Source organism: Montipora capricornis, chromosome 1 (assembly GCF_036669925.1).
Source record: "Montipora capricornis isolate CH-2021 chromosome 1, ASM3666992v2, whole genome shotgun sequence".
Lineage (NCBI taxonomy): Eukaryota > Metazoa > Cnidaria > Anthozoa > Scleractinia > Acroporidae > Montipora > Montipora capricornis.
The window spans coordinates 39,186,583-39,204,082 of NC_090883.1; the positions used below are offsets into that span (position 1 = coordinate 39,186,583).

Sequence of the window (17,500 nt, forward strand, 5' to 3'; positions counted from 1 at the left end):
TCTTAATTAAGTGCATTTAGCATTGCATCACAAACAAAGCTCCCTTTTTGCTTGCTTGGGATGAAGGTGAATCATCCCTTTTTCATCTGAAAGTACTTCATTTAAAGGGGCTGTGTCACAAAATTTAGCCAATTTCAGCAACTGGTAACTGGCAACCAAACAAAGCGAACGGTAAAATAACTACTTAAAACATTGAGGGAAGGTTTGAATGAAACAGCAAATACAACAGGAGGTAGAGATGAAAAAAATTTGAAAATAAAAAAGGATAGCAATTGGGATTTTTGAAAACTGTTCAGCCTAACAAATTTTCAAAGATGTATTGCTGTTAATGTCACAAAAATTTGATTTGTGTTGTTTTAAGAATTTTTTTTGTATTAACGTAACTTGCATGGCGAGTAGGGACAAGTGATTGGTAAAACTACATAAAATGAACTGCACTGCCATGACCAGCAAGGCCAAAGTGCAGACTGGACTCTGCAAACTTCACTTTCATCAAGTAATCAGCCATCACACCGATTATCAAAAGCTAACCTTTTTAAAATGCGTTCTTAGACTTAAATACTGGTGACCGACGCCATTTTAAATGTATGTTTAGGCTTAGCACTAATTGTGATGCTGCTTAAGATCAATAGTACTCACTTGAAATTGCATTAATGGTATAATAAGTCCATCGGACTAGGGGTCAGTTTTTTCAACTCCAAAAAATCTGCAGATTAACCCTAACCCAAAAATGATGCATGAAATAAATGATTAGTCTGAACTTTCCAGATAGCATTGTTAACCTAAAAGGGTCAGGGTTAGTCTGCAGATTACTGGTCTGCAGAGTCCAGACTGCACTTTAGAGACATGCAGCCCCTATGAATCACTGAAGATGTTGGTTCAAATTTAAAGGAATATATTTAATATTCAGACATTTTATATCAATATGAATGGAGTTTTGTTTAATTTTCGCAAAAAGTACAGACGTTTTATAGTCATAATAAAAATTTAAAAAGTTTTATTAGTTTTCGTGGTTGTGACGCTTAAATTGACCGTGCCCTCCCCTAAGGACACTAACCCAACTCCCCATCTTTTTGCCTTGTCCCTAGGGACTGAGTGCTCGTTGACCCATTCATTTCATAGGTCTCCCCGAACTGTGGACTTTTCTGGAAACGAATTGCGAGTTGCATATGCAAAACGTTCTTGGCAATGCTAACGAATTTAAAACACTGAATCTTTGAAGGCTGCATGGACAAAAAGGAAGGTGTGAGAGTTTTAAAATTGGATTCCAAGTTGTAAACATGATTTAAGTTAAGCTCAAGTGTACAGTCGAAGGTAGCTAGGTCAATTAAGTCTTCTTAATTAAGCTTATAGGGTTTGAATTTACGGTCTGGTTGTAAAGGTTTTCTCAGGGAAGGATGTCTTACACTTACTTTTGGTGTTTTTCGTATGTAACTCCTCGAAAGTTAGAAGAGTGACGGTTCGGACCTTTGACGTGATGATGTCACGGTCGCAAATGCTGAAGTTAACTTTGATAGGCTTTGTAAGAAACCTCCGAGGATTTTAAAGATTCTTGTAACTTTGTTTTTTTCAGTTTAGCTGGAGGGATTGCATTAACTTGAGCGAGGAGATATGAATGAAGCAGTGGACGCTCGTTAAAATGGACCCTTCTATTTCAGGGGTACTAGTAGAACCTCCTCGAAGGTGAGTTCTGTTCTGTTCTGCTCTCAAAAATACCTGATCATGTTAACTAATGGCAGTCGATCGGTTGGAGAAAGGGTGTGTGAGAAATGTGATGACAGGTAGATATTAATTTAATGCCGTGCGCGTGCGATATATTTTGCTCATGCTTTAATTAAATTTTACGTCAAATGGAGTTACTGGTTTTAGCCTTATGTGATATAGGCTTCATTGTGAGGTTTAAAATTATCCTTACTTCCAATATTTAAACACGCACTCGTGTAGCTTCCAAGAGGTTTCTTTGTGGTCCGTCAATATCCTTTTTTTGGACGATATAAGTAACTTCATTCATCGTGTTTGTTGCTTTTGCGACGCAAATGTACGTGTCGCATCACGCAGGAACAATAAATCTATTAGCAACTGCAATTATATCTGGGATTTCCCTAGAGTAGTTTTTGAAAGGTTCTTGAAAGTCCTATTTATCGCGATCAGAAGGCAGAAGAAAATGTACGCAACTCACAAATTTAGTTCAGTAGGTGATCGTCTGAAAGTTTGGTCAATTTGGTAAGTGTACGTAGTATAGTGGAGTGACCACATATAACATACTAATTTCGTGATTTCTCCTTTATTTTTATTGTCTTGTATATATTGTAATGTATTTGAATTTGTAAGTATAGGTAATCGTTTTGTAACCTTTTTTTTTTTCACTGATCAAGTAAAGAAATGTAATAAAAATCTTGTACAATTTATGAGGCTAAGAAATGGAAGTGGCTGTTCATGAAAATAATTATTTTTTATGCAAATTGCAAACATGTAGGGACAAACTAGCATTCTGTAGATGTTAAATGCTGCTCCTAACCCAGCAGCTCGTGAGTGCAATTATTTATTGTCAATTCAAAATGTGTCCAGCAGACCATGAACTTGGTCCAAAAAGCCGGCAAGGTATGACTGTTTTGTTACTAAGCTTAATGGCCTTCAGTAAAACAAGATGCTCCCAGCTGGTTGTTGTTGAAGTATTTCAAGTATTTGTAATGCCTTAAGGGGTGTATGACCTTTGTGAGAATTGTATTGGACATGTTTTGGTAATCTAGATGGAAAAGAAGCTATTCAATTTCCAAACCTTAAGAGAAGCTAACTAAAGGAATTGTTTCTTTTTTTTTTAATTTGTGCATATCTTGCCTCTATTCCTGCCATTTATAGAGATGTACATTGCAATGGAATAAGTCTCTTCTGGGTCATCTAATTCTGCTTTAAAAATTCTTGTAATTCTTTTTTTATTATGCATGATGTGTTGCAAATGCATTAGTGAAGTGCCCCAGGAGATGGGGTAGAAAGGACTTCAATGTAAGTGTGGGTGCATGCTTAAAGGTTCTGATCAGTGATAAATGTTTGTGACAAAGATTTCTGCAAGCATTAGGCAAAATGCTAGCTGTTGAATTTTTTTGTCTGTTTTGAATGTTATTCATGATTACAATAGATGTTGCAGGTACAAACCTATAGGAAAAACACAATCCTAGAGAATCTAAAAATGTATATAAATTTATACCGGTATGTGAAAATTAGTTAACATTGCTTTCAATTCAATTTCCTTTTTATTTTTTAGGTTACCAGTTACCAAAATAATAAGTAAGAGTAAAATAATGACAATCAATCAGTTTATTGATGGGTATTACATTAATCAGTTTTTCCTTAAATTCAACTTCATTTTTTGATGAGGTTGAGAATTCATTTGTCAAATTCCCCAGGATACTCAAATCAAAAGTAATTATGCACAATCATGCGATTTAGAAAATAATCCCAAGCCTCCATTATCTCTCCTGTATTTAACCTAGAGTAAGAATGATAGGTGTGTAGTTTAAGAGATGAAAGAGAGAGCAATATAAAAAGATTAGATATATTATTCAGCCATAAGAGAGGAGCCTAATCCCAGACTATACTATAAAAGAAGTTCTGATCATCAAATTTACAAGAATTATTTATAATATTATGGCTGCATTCACCATCAAATTCTGAGAATAATAAGTAATTCCAAAAATCTGATGCTAAAACTACAGCGTATTTTGCATGTTTCCAGGTTGCAGATATCATACATAGGTAAACCCTGTGAGATTTATGATGCCAAGTACAAGAATAAAAAATTTGTTGAATGATATTGGTGCTGGCTCATTTTATTGATATTTACCTGATTTGGTAACAAAAAATGCAGGGAAACCGTCTTTTGGCTTGAATATGAAATATCACTTTCAAGTGTTGACATGCGTTATGTTGTTCTTTAAGATCTTTGAGCTTTTAGTCTTTAGAATGATTGCTGAATAATTCCTTCCTGTGTCATAAGTCAGAGAGTATCAGGCAGGCACTCAGTTGTGATGAAAAAATGGTAATATTTAATTGTAGAATTCGATAGATACTTGACATTTTAAACCGGAGGATTTTTGTCTGTTTTCTTGTAGAATTTCGAGTCATCTATTCACAGTTATGTTGGCATCAAAGTTTTACATCCATTGTGTAAAGGGATCAGAGGATACTGTTGTTACCCTTGTCCTTGTGTAATCCGATTTATGTTTTAAGACTTGAATTACAACTTTGAGACTTTTTGACTTTCTTGTATTAAAACATTTTCTAAGAATTGTATAACTTTTGAAGCTATGCTTTCATTCCTTATATTTGATTTAGATGTATGCCTTTGATTGTCTTATTATCTTCATAATAGATTAACCATCAATTTAGCACCTTTTCTTAATCTTAGTGTAGTTACACATCAAGGATATCACAACTTTTCATGATTTTGATGTACCATACAAATTCATGATAAGAAAAATTGTACATTTTAGAGGCTTGCAAACAAGATAACAACATTAGATGTTGTGTGCTTGATACTGGTTCACATTCTGTTGTTGCACCTATCTTAAATTATTTGATTGCCATCTGTGTGTACCCTGTCTTTCTGACCAAAACTGATTTGCTGAAATTTTCAGTACAAGGGACAAAAGTGAAAACAAGTTTTTTGAGACAGCAGGAAACTGTGTTGAAGCAAAGTCCAACATTCAATGCATTATCACCTGAGGATTGTGTGAGGAAATAAACGTTTCCATCAGTTATATTATTAGGAAATGGAATTGTTTGCTTGGTGAACAAGATGGCTTCCAGGTTGAATGTGACAATTAAATGTTTTGATGATATTCACAGGCTCCATTCTTCCAAACCACCACCACCACCCCCAACTCAGAAGATCAGAAAAGTTGATTCTTTGGATGAAGAGGTTGAGGAAGATGCTTTTCCAACCTTTGGTGTTTCAAGTCGTACAAAGGAACAGCGAAATGAACCACAAGGTTTGGGTTTCAGAAAACTTGGTGAGAACATAAACTTGGATCATGATTCCAGAAGTGTAGTTCACGCAAACGTTGTTGAAGATCAAAAGTCATCCTTTGCATATAGTGGTGAAACACTGTTAGCAACATTCTATGCAATGCTTTACACAAATGTCAGTACTGAGAAGGAGTGGAAACTGGAAGTAGATGGATTTATTCCTGTTTGTTTTGTGCAAGGCCATGAAAATCCCAACAAGCCTTTCAAGATTATTGCTGTTGAGAACTCAAGAAGGGTCAGTAAATGTGAAATTTTTATCTGACTGTATGAAAGTAATCAAGCATCCTCTGGATATGTGGTAAAAGTAGTAGAATCAAAACTTTAAGGTGTTATAATCTCTTTAAGATGTAACATAAGCTTTCTCATATTAAAAATTTTACATGATTTTACCCAATTTAGTACCAAAGAAAGGACAAAATGTTAAAAATTTCATTATTGTCAAACGTTTTGCTGTATAGTTTGGTTATAATGGACTCCCAAGGTATTTTAAAAACAAATATTTGCTTTAAGGTTTTGTTTGTTCTGGTATCATTGTAAAGTTTAATAGTGCAAACTATTTACTTGAATGTCTTTAAAAGAAAGTCAAAATTACCTTAAAGTACATGTAAGGAAATGGGTCAGGCATATATGTAACTTGAAAAATTTAAGTTTTGTGCAATTTATCTTATGCCAGTAATATTTAGAAATTTTATCTTTGTAAAGCTTCCAGAATTATTGTTGGATTTAATTAAGCTAAAAAATACTCAGTGACACTGAAGCTACAAAATTAATGTACATGTAACAAGGCAGCCATTTGCCTTTTTAATAGAATATCAACAAAATAGTGTTGACTTTGAATTCTTTATGATGTTACTTCTTTTTGTTAGATTATGGAATACCTAGTCATGGGCAATACAACTTGCACTAGAAATTCAACCTTTGTTAGGTGGCAGGATGGTTCATCCATATTTGGTGTGCGGTTTTCGAAAGATGATCAAGCTGAGCAGGTAATTTTCATGAATAGTTTGGATAGGCATTGGGAAACATTTTGGGTATTGTTTTCATTTAAAAACTGATAGAACCTCAAATTAACCAATATTGTCTTAATTCATGGAATACTGTTAACTTAGTAACTAGTGAAGGCTATAAAAATCTACTGAATTTGGGTCTAATAGGTGAATAGTTACATGTTTTTGTTGAAAGGCATAACTTTCAGAACATACAAACCAAAATGTCAACTGACTTTGGAAACGGCCAAATGAGAGTTGTCTCCATTTCTAAAGGAAGGCTTAGCAACAAGCTGTCTGTTTTACACCCTACACAGGGCAAGTATTAAACTTGATATTTGTGTGCAAAAATTGATTTATCACCAGTATATAATTTACTGTTGTAATGCAGGATTTGATAACAAGGGAGGCCGGTTATTCAAAAGCTGATTATATAGTGCTAATCCCATATTAAAAATTAACCAAGGAGTTTATTTCTCTACTCCCGCATTGCTGATATTCAGCAAAACTTTACATTGCAAGAAGTCAATGTTGAAAAACAAAAATAAGCAAAATAAACTTTCACCAAAAAGTTGAAAACATGAAACAAAATATTTAATGTTTACACTAATGCTGGATTAAGTTAATTGGCTTCCGAACAACCGGGCCCAGGACTTCAAACAAATATTAATTTCATGACAGGGATTTAATAGGTAATAGCCAGGAACTAAGAAAAATAATGGCCTGTAACTTTATTCTTCCTGCAGAAAAATTTTTGTATTACCTTATGTTTCAGTTGAAGCTTTGTTCAGATTTTGGGTCTGTTTAAATAATTATTACATGTGTGCTCAATCTTAAATTGTACGTTACTGATCTGATCAAATCACTGCTATTTTGGGTCATTATGTTTGACCAGCAGTTTCTTCTTTTCATGTAATGCTAAATAAAGTACAGCACTCCAAGCCATGTATGCTTTCAAGACAAGTAAAAATTAGTGATAGGAAAGAACAACGTTTTGGCGACATCGTGACACTATTTTCAAGTTCAAGTGCAATAAGATAAGCAGTCAGAAAATTCACTCGAGATTAACCCATTCACACCTCAAACTCCCTAGGACACCCCCTTTTGACCAGTAAAATCGTTAGACAGTCTTGAGAGTAAAATCTATTAAGTGTCACCCTCATGGGTCAATTCTCTAATTAGCAGCATTTCGTGCACTTCCTGAGAATGGAAAAGTGTCTATTAAGGTCTTTTGGCACAATACAGTGTTCTTTAATGAAGTGTTTGCCAATGGAAGGGGACTGTCTAACTAGTGTGTTCAGCCATGCATTGGTGCATGTGTCTGAGAGTATTAAACCTGTATAACGTGCATCACACAAGTCACATTGAAATTTATAAACTACAGGTTGTTGGTTAACAATAGGTGGTTTTTTCTCATGCACTTTTATCTCTAACTGGATCTTATCAATAACAAAAACTGAGGGCAGTGTTCTCCTGGCTGAAATATCCACAACACCTTATTACTCTACAGTCAGGTCATTTGTTGCCTCTAAAGTTGAAGACCTACAGCCAATACCTGCCCCAAAAGAGAACTCAATGGGCTGAGTAGTCCTGCCCTTCAAAGACCAGGATTCGGCCGATGTAGTCCACATGTAGCTGAAAGACCTGAGCCTGAAGACCCACACAGTCATTCAACCGGTTTTTCTCAGTGATAAGATCCAGGGAGATAAAAGTGCATGTGAAAAAAAAACTGCCTATTGTTAACCAACCACGTGACAGTAGTTTATAAATTTCAATGTGACTTGTGCAAGTTATGTAGGCTATACTCTCAGGCACTTGCACCAATGCATAGCTGCCACACACTAAACAGTCCTATTTCACTGGCAAACACTTCATTAACAAACACTAGTACTGTATGGTCCCAAAAGACCCAAACAGACTCTTTTCCATTCTTGAGAAGTGCATGAATAAATTTGATTGTTTATTGCACGTATTGCTGATAATTACAGAATTAACACCATCTCTCAAGTCGGTCCAGTTGGACTCAATTCAAGCAAAACTATTTGCATGATATTGCATATTTGATTATAAGAAGTACATTTTAATCTTGAGCAAATTTTCTGATGGTTTATCTTTTAATATTGCATTTGAACTTGAAAATGGTGTCACAATGTCTCTGACACATCGTTCTTTCCTATCGCTGATTTTTACTTGTTTATGTTTTATGAAACCTTTGCTTATAAAGATATTCAACAATTGAATATACATGTATTATTAACAATCAATGTTAAATCAGCGTCATTGTTTTTATTATCTTCATTAAAAGAGGACCTCATGGATTCTTGTTAATAAACTTGAAGAGAATAAAATATCTTTGATTACTTCATTAAAAGCAAGTAAAATGCATTGAGGAGAAGGCACAATCAAAATGGCCCCTTGGCTCATTAATTCATTGGTAAACTTACAGCATAGTGATAATTTACGGTATGTCTGTGAAGTACAAGTTTAACCCGGGCCATTCACACCCACAGTGCCCCCACTTGGCTTGTAAAATATTCTTGGTATTCGCCAGAGTAAAATCCATGTCTCACTCTCACATGGGGGAGAGTTAATTAAATGATTATTATTTGCTTGGTGAGAGTAAATAAGGTTTGTTTCATCTATCTAATGTTTACACAGACTGGGAATACAGAGATTAATGTGTCACTCAGAGGTTACAAACGTACCACACACAGTTCATGTGCATGTCTCGTGTGTGAGTGGTTCTTATTTACCTATACGCTAATTTGTTTTCATCAAAACTGTGTCAACTGCATGGCCATTTGAAATACAGTTGTAATTTTGAGAGAGGCTGTTAGAAGAGTATTTTTATCCATGTACATGTTACTTTCAGTTATTATGCAATCTATTTATATTTGACAATGTTTGAACATTCTTGTATTGCATGACTTCTGCCTCTTTAGTTCTTCAATACAGTGAAGAGAATGGCATCAACTTTAGCCAAAGCAGCCCAACTCATGAAGCAGCAGCTTGAGAGAAAGGTACAGGGATTTTTAACTTTGATCTCTTACTTACCCACACAATGTTTTTGTAGAGATTGGTTGCAGTATGAGCAGCTGCAGCACTTGTGTTTTATCACAAAAGTTGAGAGGTCATCAAGATGTGATGTATAAATATGTAAGGCTGTCAATCCCTAAAGTCTTCAAATATTGAGAATTGATAGGGATGGGGTACTAGATGACGTCATAAAGCTTGTGACGTCATTTCTGGTGATTTCGCATTACGTCTTTTTCGCAGAAACTACTTATTGACTCCATTTTTAAATCGGGAATCTTTACAATTTTTTCAGCTACATTTGTCTTTACAAGTCCTAAAAACACCTTCTTGAGCGAACTAAAGTCAATCAACGTCTTCAGTCTCCACGATTTGACTAAAGTACACAAGACCTCATGCAATCTAGGAAAAAAGTCAAAAAAATGCACGAAAAAGATGACATATTGGCATTGAAACATTTAATTTGATTAATTTATTTTGGAGCAATCACATTCTATTTAGTGCTTAAATAGCAATGAACGGTTTACTGGAGTTTATGAAAAGTTCGAATTTTGTTATTATCTATGTTAAAGTAACTCAAACAACACAAAGTATTAGAAATTTTATTGTTGTGAAAGTCAATTCTCTCTAGAAAATTGATGACAAATCGGGAGATTCCAGACGGTAATCTTGAGACCAGGAGATATGGCCCAAAATTTGGAGTCTCCTGGTTTATCTGGGAGGGTTGACAGCCCTGAATATGATAGAAATGCAGACAAACACTGTACACCACTCAAAATAAAGACTGTGTATTGCTTACTAGGCTTGATCATTATCTCTGTTTACAGGCTGTTATAAAGCAGATGTCAGATCCTACGTCATCAAGTGACATACATCACACCAAAGTGTCACTGATAATCAAGTTGCCTGACAAACAAACAACAATAATGTCTGTTCCTGGCTTGTAAGTATATATGGCTACCATTAGTTATTGGCTTAATTAAAGTTTTTTTTTCATTTTTGAAAATGTTGAAAGTTGCTAACTGCAAGTTAATTTACTGCTCATAAATCAGACTGACAAAACAATAATATTTACAGATGAACCAAGTTTAGTTAGTAATATATACTCTAAATTTTTAGTTATAAGAGTAGCATGAATACATTCATATCAAACACTTATTTTAAACTAACCTCACTTTGGACGTTTTAGGTTAACAATGAGTGAACTCTTTGACCTGATTTGTAAAAAAGAAAATCTCGATACTGCAAAGCATCAACTGTCTGTGCCAAGAACTGGTGGAAGAAAAGTTACTTTTGACTCTGGAACAGCTGTTGGCCTACTAAAGATCCGGGAGATATCTATTATAAGAATTGGATTGTCAGACAACAGAAGAGGAAGTTCAGAGCTTGAATCTGACTCCTTAGATGACTTGCTGGACTTTGATGGTGAAGAGGTGAACAAGTCATACATCATTCATTAAATATTAATATTATCGTACTTTAACGAAACAGTTATTGATTTCCCCTTTTCCATTTCAGAGCAAACGTCTTGAAATCCTTCTTCCCACTGGCACACAGAAATCTTACAGAGTTTCTCTGCACATGACCATGAAGCAGTTGGTGATGAGGGTTTGTACTCGTGAGAGATTAAACCCTCGCCATCACTCATTGCAGTACATTGATTTCAAGCATGAATTTCTAAGCATGGCCAGCACAGTGAGTGAATTAGAGGTCAATCAAATCAGGCTGATGGATAAAAGAGGTATTGCCGGTGACACTGAACCCGATTAAACAGTAATGGGTTTTTTGTACGTGTAGTTTTGTCTTATTTGGCAACACTTCTTTTCAATTTGATTTGTTTTCATTTGCAGGATGGGTTTCATGTCGTCATACATGTACTTGTAATGCTGCGCCAAAAATGTAAACACTCCTGCCTATATTCATGCTTTTCAGATTTCAAAATTTGCATGAGGTGTTTCCAAAAACTCGTTTACGTTGATTTAAATTAAGTAACACTGCAATGTACTGTGGAATCAACTACGGTACTGTTCCACTAATGTGTGCTGTTTGTGTTTTCATTGGACTGATAAGATTTTATGACCAGTTTTACAGTGAATTTTCTGGGATTCAAATTACATTCCTCACTGCCTCTTCAATAACTAAATTCAAAAAGTTAACGTTGCATATGCACAAACGAAAGCTGAAACATTTCAGAATTTGTACAAATGTATTTTGTTCGACTAGAATGACCAAAAAAGAAAGCAACAACATAAGAATCGAATGCCAAAACAGCATTGTACAGTTAATGTGCATGTTTAGATCATTTTTATTGTCACACAACAAAAAACAAATCCGAAACCATGCATTCAATAAAGGAAGCCTTAACAACTTGAAATGTTGTAATGACAAATATATAAACCACCTCTCCCATTCTCTGGTATGTGCAGTACTGTACATAGTTTGTGGTTATTAATGCACCAAAGCATTTCACACGATGCACCATGTTGGTGGACCATCCGTGGTCAACCAATATGGCGGCCAGTAATGAACAAAAACAGCTGGAGTTCACTCTCTGCCACGAAAGCGCTTTTTTTCCGCTCACGAGATAAAAAATACGTGTGTAAGAACACATCTTGTAATGTACTTGAAATGTTCAAACTTTTGAGAATCATAGGAAGAAACATGTTTTTCAACCATCTCTGTATCATGGTGTGACACAAGGTGACAATTCAGAAATCTTCAAAACAAAAAACATTACAGAACTGGAAAAAAGATTAATTTCTACAATCCCAGCCAAAAAGATGGTCACACTGACCCATAATACAACCCCTTCCCCCCATATCAATGTTGATTGCACAACAACTTTGGGCATTCATGGAAACAATAAATATATATATTTTTCTACAACTTTGGGGGCCGTTCATTTTTTATGGGGTAGGGGGAGCTGGTGGAATTTGGAGGAGTGGAATTTGAAAATTGTGTGACCCCCCCCCCCCAATTTCCGATTTTTTTTTCTCCTAGCCCTCCCTCCTCTGAGTAATTTTTTGGAAGGCCCCCCCCTTGAATAAAAAATACATATGGTGTTAAAAGTTACCGCAGCATTAAAATTTCGTTTTGTTACATTTCACATAATTTATTGAAAGAAACCTGAAAGCTAGAAAGCTGCTTTTAACAAATCACTCAAAAGAATGAAAAGTCAATTTCTGCTCTTCTTGTTACAGCTCGTCCTGAGCGTGTTGTAGCTGGCTGCTCGTCTGCGTATTCCTCATCTGAGGCGATAAGAGCAAGAACGACATCATTTGAGTCGTCTTCAGAGTCAGGGGCATCATCAGTTTCCTCTCCCTCATTGCTTTCATCACTGCTGTTTAGTTGACCTGATTCATTCCTGCCTCCCACTTCGGCTTGTCCAGTTCTGAGCGTATTCATTCGCAAGAAGTGTCCCATAATTGTCTTCACTTTGTCATTCTTGTTGCTCTTCTGATGCTGTTTTAATAGCCCATGATGTTTTAAGTATTTGTTCAATTCTGGAACACGGAGCTTTTTTAGCTTGGTGGCATCTTCACACAAATTAACCCAATGATAATCTTCATAGGACTTTTCTCTTGCCTCCCTACTTTCCCTTGCCCTTTCCTCCAGTCTCTTCTTTTTTTTGAACTCCATGACCTCAAGATGCTGGAGATAGTCAACCACAAACTTTGGTTGCACAATGAATTTGTCTCCAAATCTCACACCAAGATGCGAAAGGATGGTGAAAGCGACGAATCCTTTAAAAAGCGATTCACTGCTGAACGATCCAGGCAGTTTGATCTTTTGATGTCAGAGGAGGCCGCTTTTCAAAGGGCAGATGGTTGCTCGGAGAGGTTAGGAGAACTGCTACAACCAGAGTACCAGTTAAGACCAAGTGATGGACGGAGACTGAACTACGTTATAAAAGAACACAAAGAGGCTGTTGAGAAACTGAAAGGGCTGTTAAAAATTCTCAGTGATCATGACTCCATGCTCTTCCAGGCGAATGGCATTACCCTGAAGCATGACAAGAAATTCCACCATGACTTCAATGTGGAGCACATCGCTAGGATTGAAGCAAAGCTGCTAAATGTTTCAGGGGAATTAGAAAACCTCGAAAAAAAGAAGGAGACCTTCGACCAGATCTTCAAGGGCCTCACAGGAAACTATGTGTCAAAAAAAAGAAAATTAAAAGAAAACCGTAGGAAATCGAAGAGCAGAAAACGCAAACGGTTTGAAAACAACGTCCGACGCGTGTATCATATCTGCGTTGCAAATCCCCTTGCAAAAGAGCTTCCCAGTTGTCTTCTTTATCCTCCCTCCCTGACAATCCCGGAAGCATGCATAAACGTTGAAGATGTAGCAGCAGTGTTGCTAACACGGGAAGCAGCATTCATCACTCACCTACTGCCATCAAACTACTTAGCAACGCGGCAGGAAGCAGGCTGATTACCAACCTTAAGCCAGAAGTAAGAAACAGGATGTATTGTTTCCTGCATCCTGAAGATTATAGCTCAAACGTCGGAGACACGAACAAAGATGAAGAAGAAAACGACGAAGAAGAGGAAGAAGGGGAAGACAACGAAGAAGAACAGGAGGAAGAAGAAGAGGAAGATAGCGACGACGAGATCAAAGAGAACGTCGAAAATGATGAATTGGACACCTTGTAGTAGTTTCATGCCCCTCCCATTAAATTTCTCAGGAAAAGCCCTGGTAACGAGGTCAGTTCCAATTACAGGACTCAAATTATTGGTCTTTGTTTAATATGCACTTGACAACAACATTTTTATGAATGAAAAGAAAGTTGTTACTATTCAAGACTGTTATTATGGTACGTTCACTGTTATTACAAAATATATAAAAAGCTGTTGAGAAGTTTTCTTGAATATCCTGGAAATGTTTTAGTATATTTGTTATAAATGAAAGAGGTCAATTTTTTCCTCAATTTGTAAAATCTCTTATCCTATTTTTAATCTAATTTTTTCGTCCAACCCCCCCTTTGCTTCATTTTTTTTTCGGCTGGCCCCCCCTTTCAAGCCAATTTTTTTTTAGTGCCCCCCCCCCCCAAATCCCACCAGCCCCCCCTTCCTCATAAAAAATGAACGGTCCCTTGAAAGGGGGTAAAAGGTGAACTGATGTATGGCATCATGTGTCCCAGAAATTTATGACCAGATTTAGATAAAAATTTGGCAGAGCTCACTATTTTCATTTTGTAATTTGATGATATCACTGTGGAAACCATCTAGATGCCAATTTTTATTTTGCTCAAATTACAATGTCAAAAATGTTTCCTTCTCCAGTCAAGTCATGATCGCTTCGATGAAAACTCTAATGACATTTGTTGATTAAATAACAACAGCATCTCTTTAAATTTTAAACACTGTTTAATGTAAAAGAAGAAAATGTCACTAGTGAGCTGAATTTAGTAGACAAAATCAATGTATAAAATGATTGCTGGAGGAGAATGCTTTATGAATTAAAGTGTGAAATAATTCAGCCCATCTTAAACAATGTTTTTGTTCCAGTTTGATTAAAATGAACACTGTGCATCATAAACATGTCGCATAATTTCCATGCTCCTAAGATTTTCTGTCAGTAATTCACTTCGGGAAAATACACATGCACATGAATATTTCATACATTCACATTATGAAGAATAATTTGAATAGCAACAGTGGTGTCTTCCCACGTGAATCTTGATTTAACATTAAGTGATTTAATTTACCTCATACATGTAAGACCTTGCATGTGATTCCAATCATGCTCTTTAAAGTGGTACTATGATCAAAAAATCATTTCCTTTTTTTTTTCTGATTTTGAAAGCGTGTTCGCTTAACACCTTATACTGGCAAAATTTTGAGCTTTGATTTTTATCCAAATGCTGTTTATTTTGAGTGTAAGTTTTGGATTTCATGGTCGGCCATTACTCACGTTCAAAGTTGGCCGATTGGACCTAAGAGGGTTGGATCTAGAGAAAATGACGTCATTTACTCACTAGCTTAAAATTTCAGCGTGTAAACGCAATTTATTATATATGCAAAACACGAGTTGAAAAGTCTGAAAGCCCGAAACTCCCGTGCTGCATATTATTTAGGCCACGTACACACGCATTGCATTCTTAAACTAGTGAGTGTTTGACGTCATTTTCTCCGCGACCCAGCTCTCTCAAGATTTTGAAGTTAGTAATGGCGGACCAATGAATAAGAAAATTCCAGCTAAAATAAACAGGTGTCTTTTTAAAATAAGAACTTTAAACTTGGGTGAGTTAGTGTTTAGTTAACATAGTTTTGAAATCCAAAGGAAAAACAAAATTTTTTTTTGGTCGTAGTACCACTTTAAATCACGAAACACAAGGATTTTCCTGTCAGTCAAATACATGTAGCAGGCTACCAGGTTTTGGCTGCTAACAGCTACAGTCAATGCAAGGGATTTGAACCATTTGAAAAAGCCGTTAAAAATTAAAAAATGGGAAAACAAGGCAATGAAAATGAGATGCCGGGCAATTTATAAAGTGTTCTGCCACAGGCATCCCACTTAATTAGTGTGGAGGCTGCATGTCAGGTCAAACTTTGTCCCTGGCCTGACATATGACAGGCTTACAGCAAAAAGTTATTTGCAGGCTTGTATGGAGAAATGAAAGTGATGTTTTTGTTCCTACTAAACCAACTTCACCTTCAAAGTTTCATCCTTCAAGTACCTATAGGTGCATTTTACAAGAAAGTCAACATATCCTGTCATATTTAGGTGGCTAACATACTCATTCCCTTAATGCCATTAATTTTTAGGACGTAATATATCCAGGTCATCAATAACTGATGATGATTCTCCATCTAACAGCCCAGATAACATCAGTGAGTACTCTAACACTTAATTCATCCACTGCTTGTAATCAGAAAAACATGTGTTGACGTGACTTTCTTAGAAGATATTCACTACCCTGCTGACTTGTAACATTGTGATCTGCCTGGATGATCCTGTATGTAAGCATGGTATAATGTTGTTGAATGATCACAGAGGTGTGGTCAAGTAACTTTTTCATTTCTATTGGTTTTGTCCATATTACTGTTTGTGTTGACAGCTTTTTGCAATTACAACAAGAACCCCAAGAGGCATACAAACTGCAGCTGTGCTTCACAGTTATTATGCTACATAGTACAATCAAGAAAAAGACAATAGGTCATCAAACATTATTAATTGTAGTTTAGGTAAGAGGGGTATGTCTTGCCCAAGAACACAACATAATGTCCCCGGCCACTCTCACGGTGCCTCTCTCCACCCAGTTGTATAAATGGGCACCAGTGAATTTAATGCTGGGGGTAACCCTGCGGTGGACTGGCATCCCATCCAGGGGGAGTAGAAATGCTCCTAGTCGCTTCATGCTACAGAAGCCGGAGATAAGCGCCGGCCTGATGGGCCTTCTAGGCTCATAGCAGACTTTACCTACCTACAGTGCAGACCAGAAATATGCGTCCTACGCAGACGCAAAACGCACGCACGTTTTTTGCGCACACGCGTTTTTAAATGCGCGTATCTAAACGCGCATTTGATGCGCGTTTTTTCTTTTGTTATTCAAACTTGTATTTAGCTGTGATTTTCATTGTTCCACGAAACAATAGACAGACGATAAAATGAATATTTAATTCCTGTGATCAACTCCACGTACTCACCAGAACATTTGAATTGAAGAGCATTGTCAACTGGTCATTGTGAGTTTCGAAATGAGCCAACAAAGTTTAAATTTCTTTTCGCATTCACTAGTCATCCCGTAGCTGACCCCTGATCGTTATTTTGACCTTTTCGTTGCCGAAACTGGAGTTTGGATTGTTGACATACCAAGATGCCCGTCAATGGTGAAAATAATTATGCAGACGTACATGTAGTTTCTGACCTTTCCGCAAATTCTTCGCACTAAAAGTTTGGGAGCAACTTCAGAATACCCGGCCACGATTGCGTGACATTGAACGCTTGCTCCTGCAGTCCCGAAGTCGATGAAAGTTTGAGCTGGTAATCTATGGCTCCTGCAGTCCCGCACTCCCACAGTGGGAAAAGGATGAATATGAAATGGGGATAAAACTACTGCTCCCGCACTCCCGCAGTGGAAAAAGGATGAATATGAAATGGGGATAAAACTATTGCACCCGCACTCCCGCAGTGGAAAAAGGATGAATATGAAATGGGGATAAAACTACTGCTCCCGCACTCCCGCAGTGGAAAAAGGATGAATATGAAATGGGGATAAAACTACTGCTCCCGCACTCCCGCAGTGGAAAAAGGATGAATATGAAATGGGGATAAAACTATTGCACCCGCACTCCCGCAGTGGAAAAAGGATGAATATGAAATGGGGATAAAACTACTGCTCCCGCACTCCCGCAGTGGAAAAAGGATGAATATGAAATGGGGATAAAACTACTGCTCCCGCACTCCCGCAGTGGAAAAAGGATGAATATGAAATGGAGATAAAACTACTG

General features: G+C 36.6%; 1 protein-coding gene across 6 annotated transcripts in view; it reads left to right on the forward strand.

Annotated features, from left to right (window-relative positions):
• Positions 1-1,101: 1,101 nt before the first annotated feature.
• LOC138042935 (mucin-17-like) overlaps positions 1,102-17,500 on the forward strand; it is a 30,893-nt gene continuing 14,494 nt past the window's right edge. Inside the window, exons 1-9 of one of the 6 annotated variants that reach the window (XM_068889006.1) lie at positions 1,110-1,243; positions 1,574-1,683; positions 4,846-5,260; positions 5,892-6,011; positions 8,954-9,031; positions 9,872-9,987; positions 10,234-10,477; positions 10,563-10,785; positions 15,815-15,880. In XM_068889006.1, coding sequence (XP_068745107.1) covers positions 1,616-1,683; positions 4,846-5,260; positions 5,892-6,011; positions 8,954-9,031; positions 9,872-9,987; positions 10,234-10,477; positions 10,563-10,785; positions 15,815-15,880 — 1,330 coding nt within the window. In that variant the 5' untranslated portion in view covers positions 1,110-1,243; positions 1,574-1,615. Of the gene's footprint in view, positions 1,244-1,573; positions 1,684-2,037; positions 2,224-3,884; positions 4,037-4,845; positions 5,261-5,891; positions 6,012-8,953; positions 9,032-9,871; positions 9,988-10,233; positions 10,478-10,562; positions 10,786-15,814; positions 15,881-17,500 lie in introns of those variants that run through there. The other 5 variants (XM_068889011.1, XM_068889038.1, XM_068889018.1 and 2 more) reach the window with 5 other exon arrangements.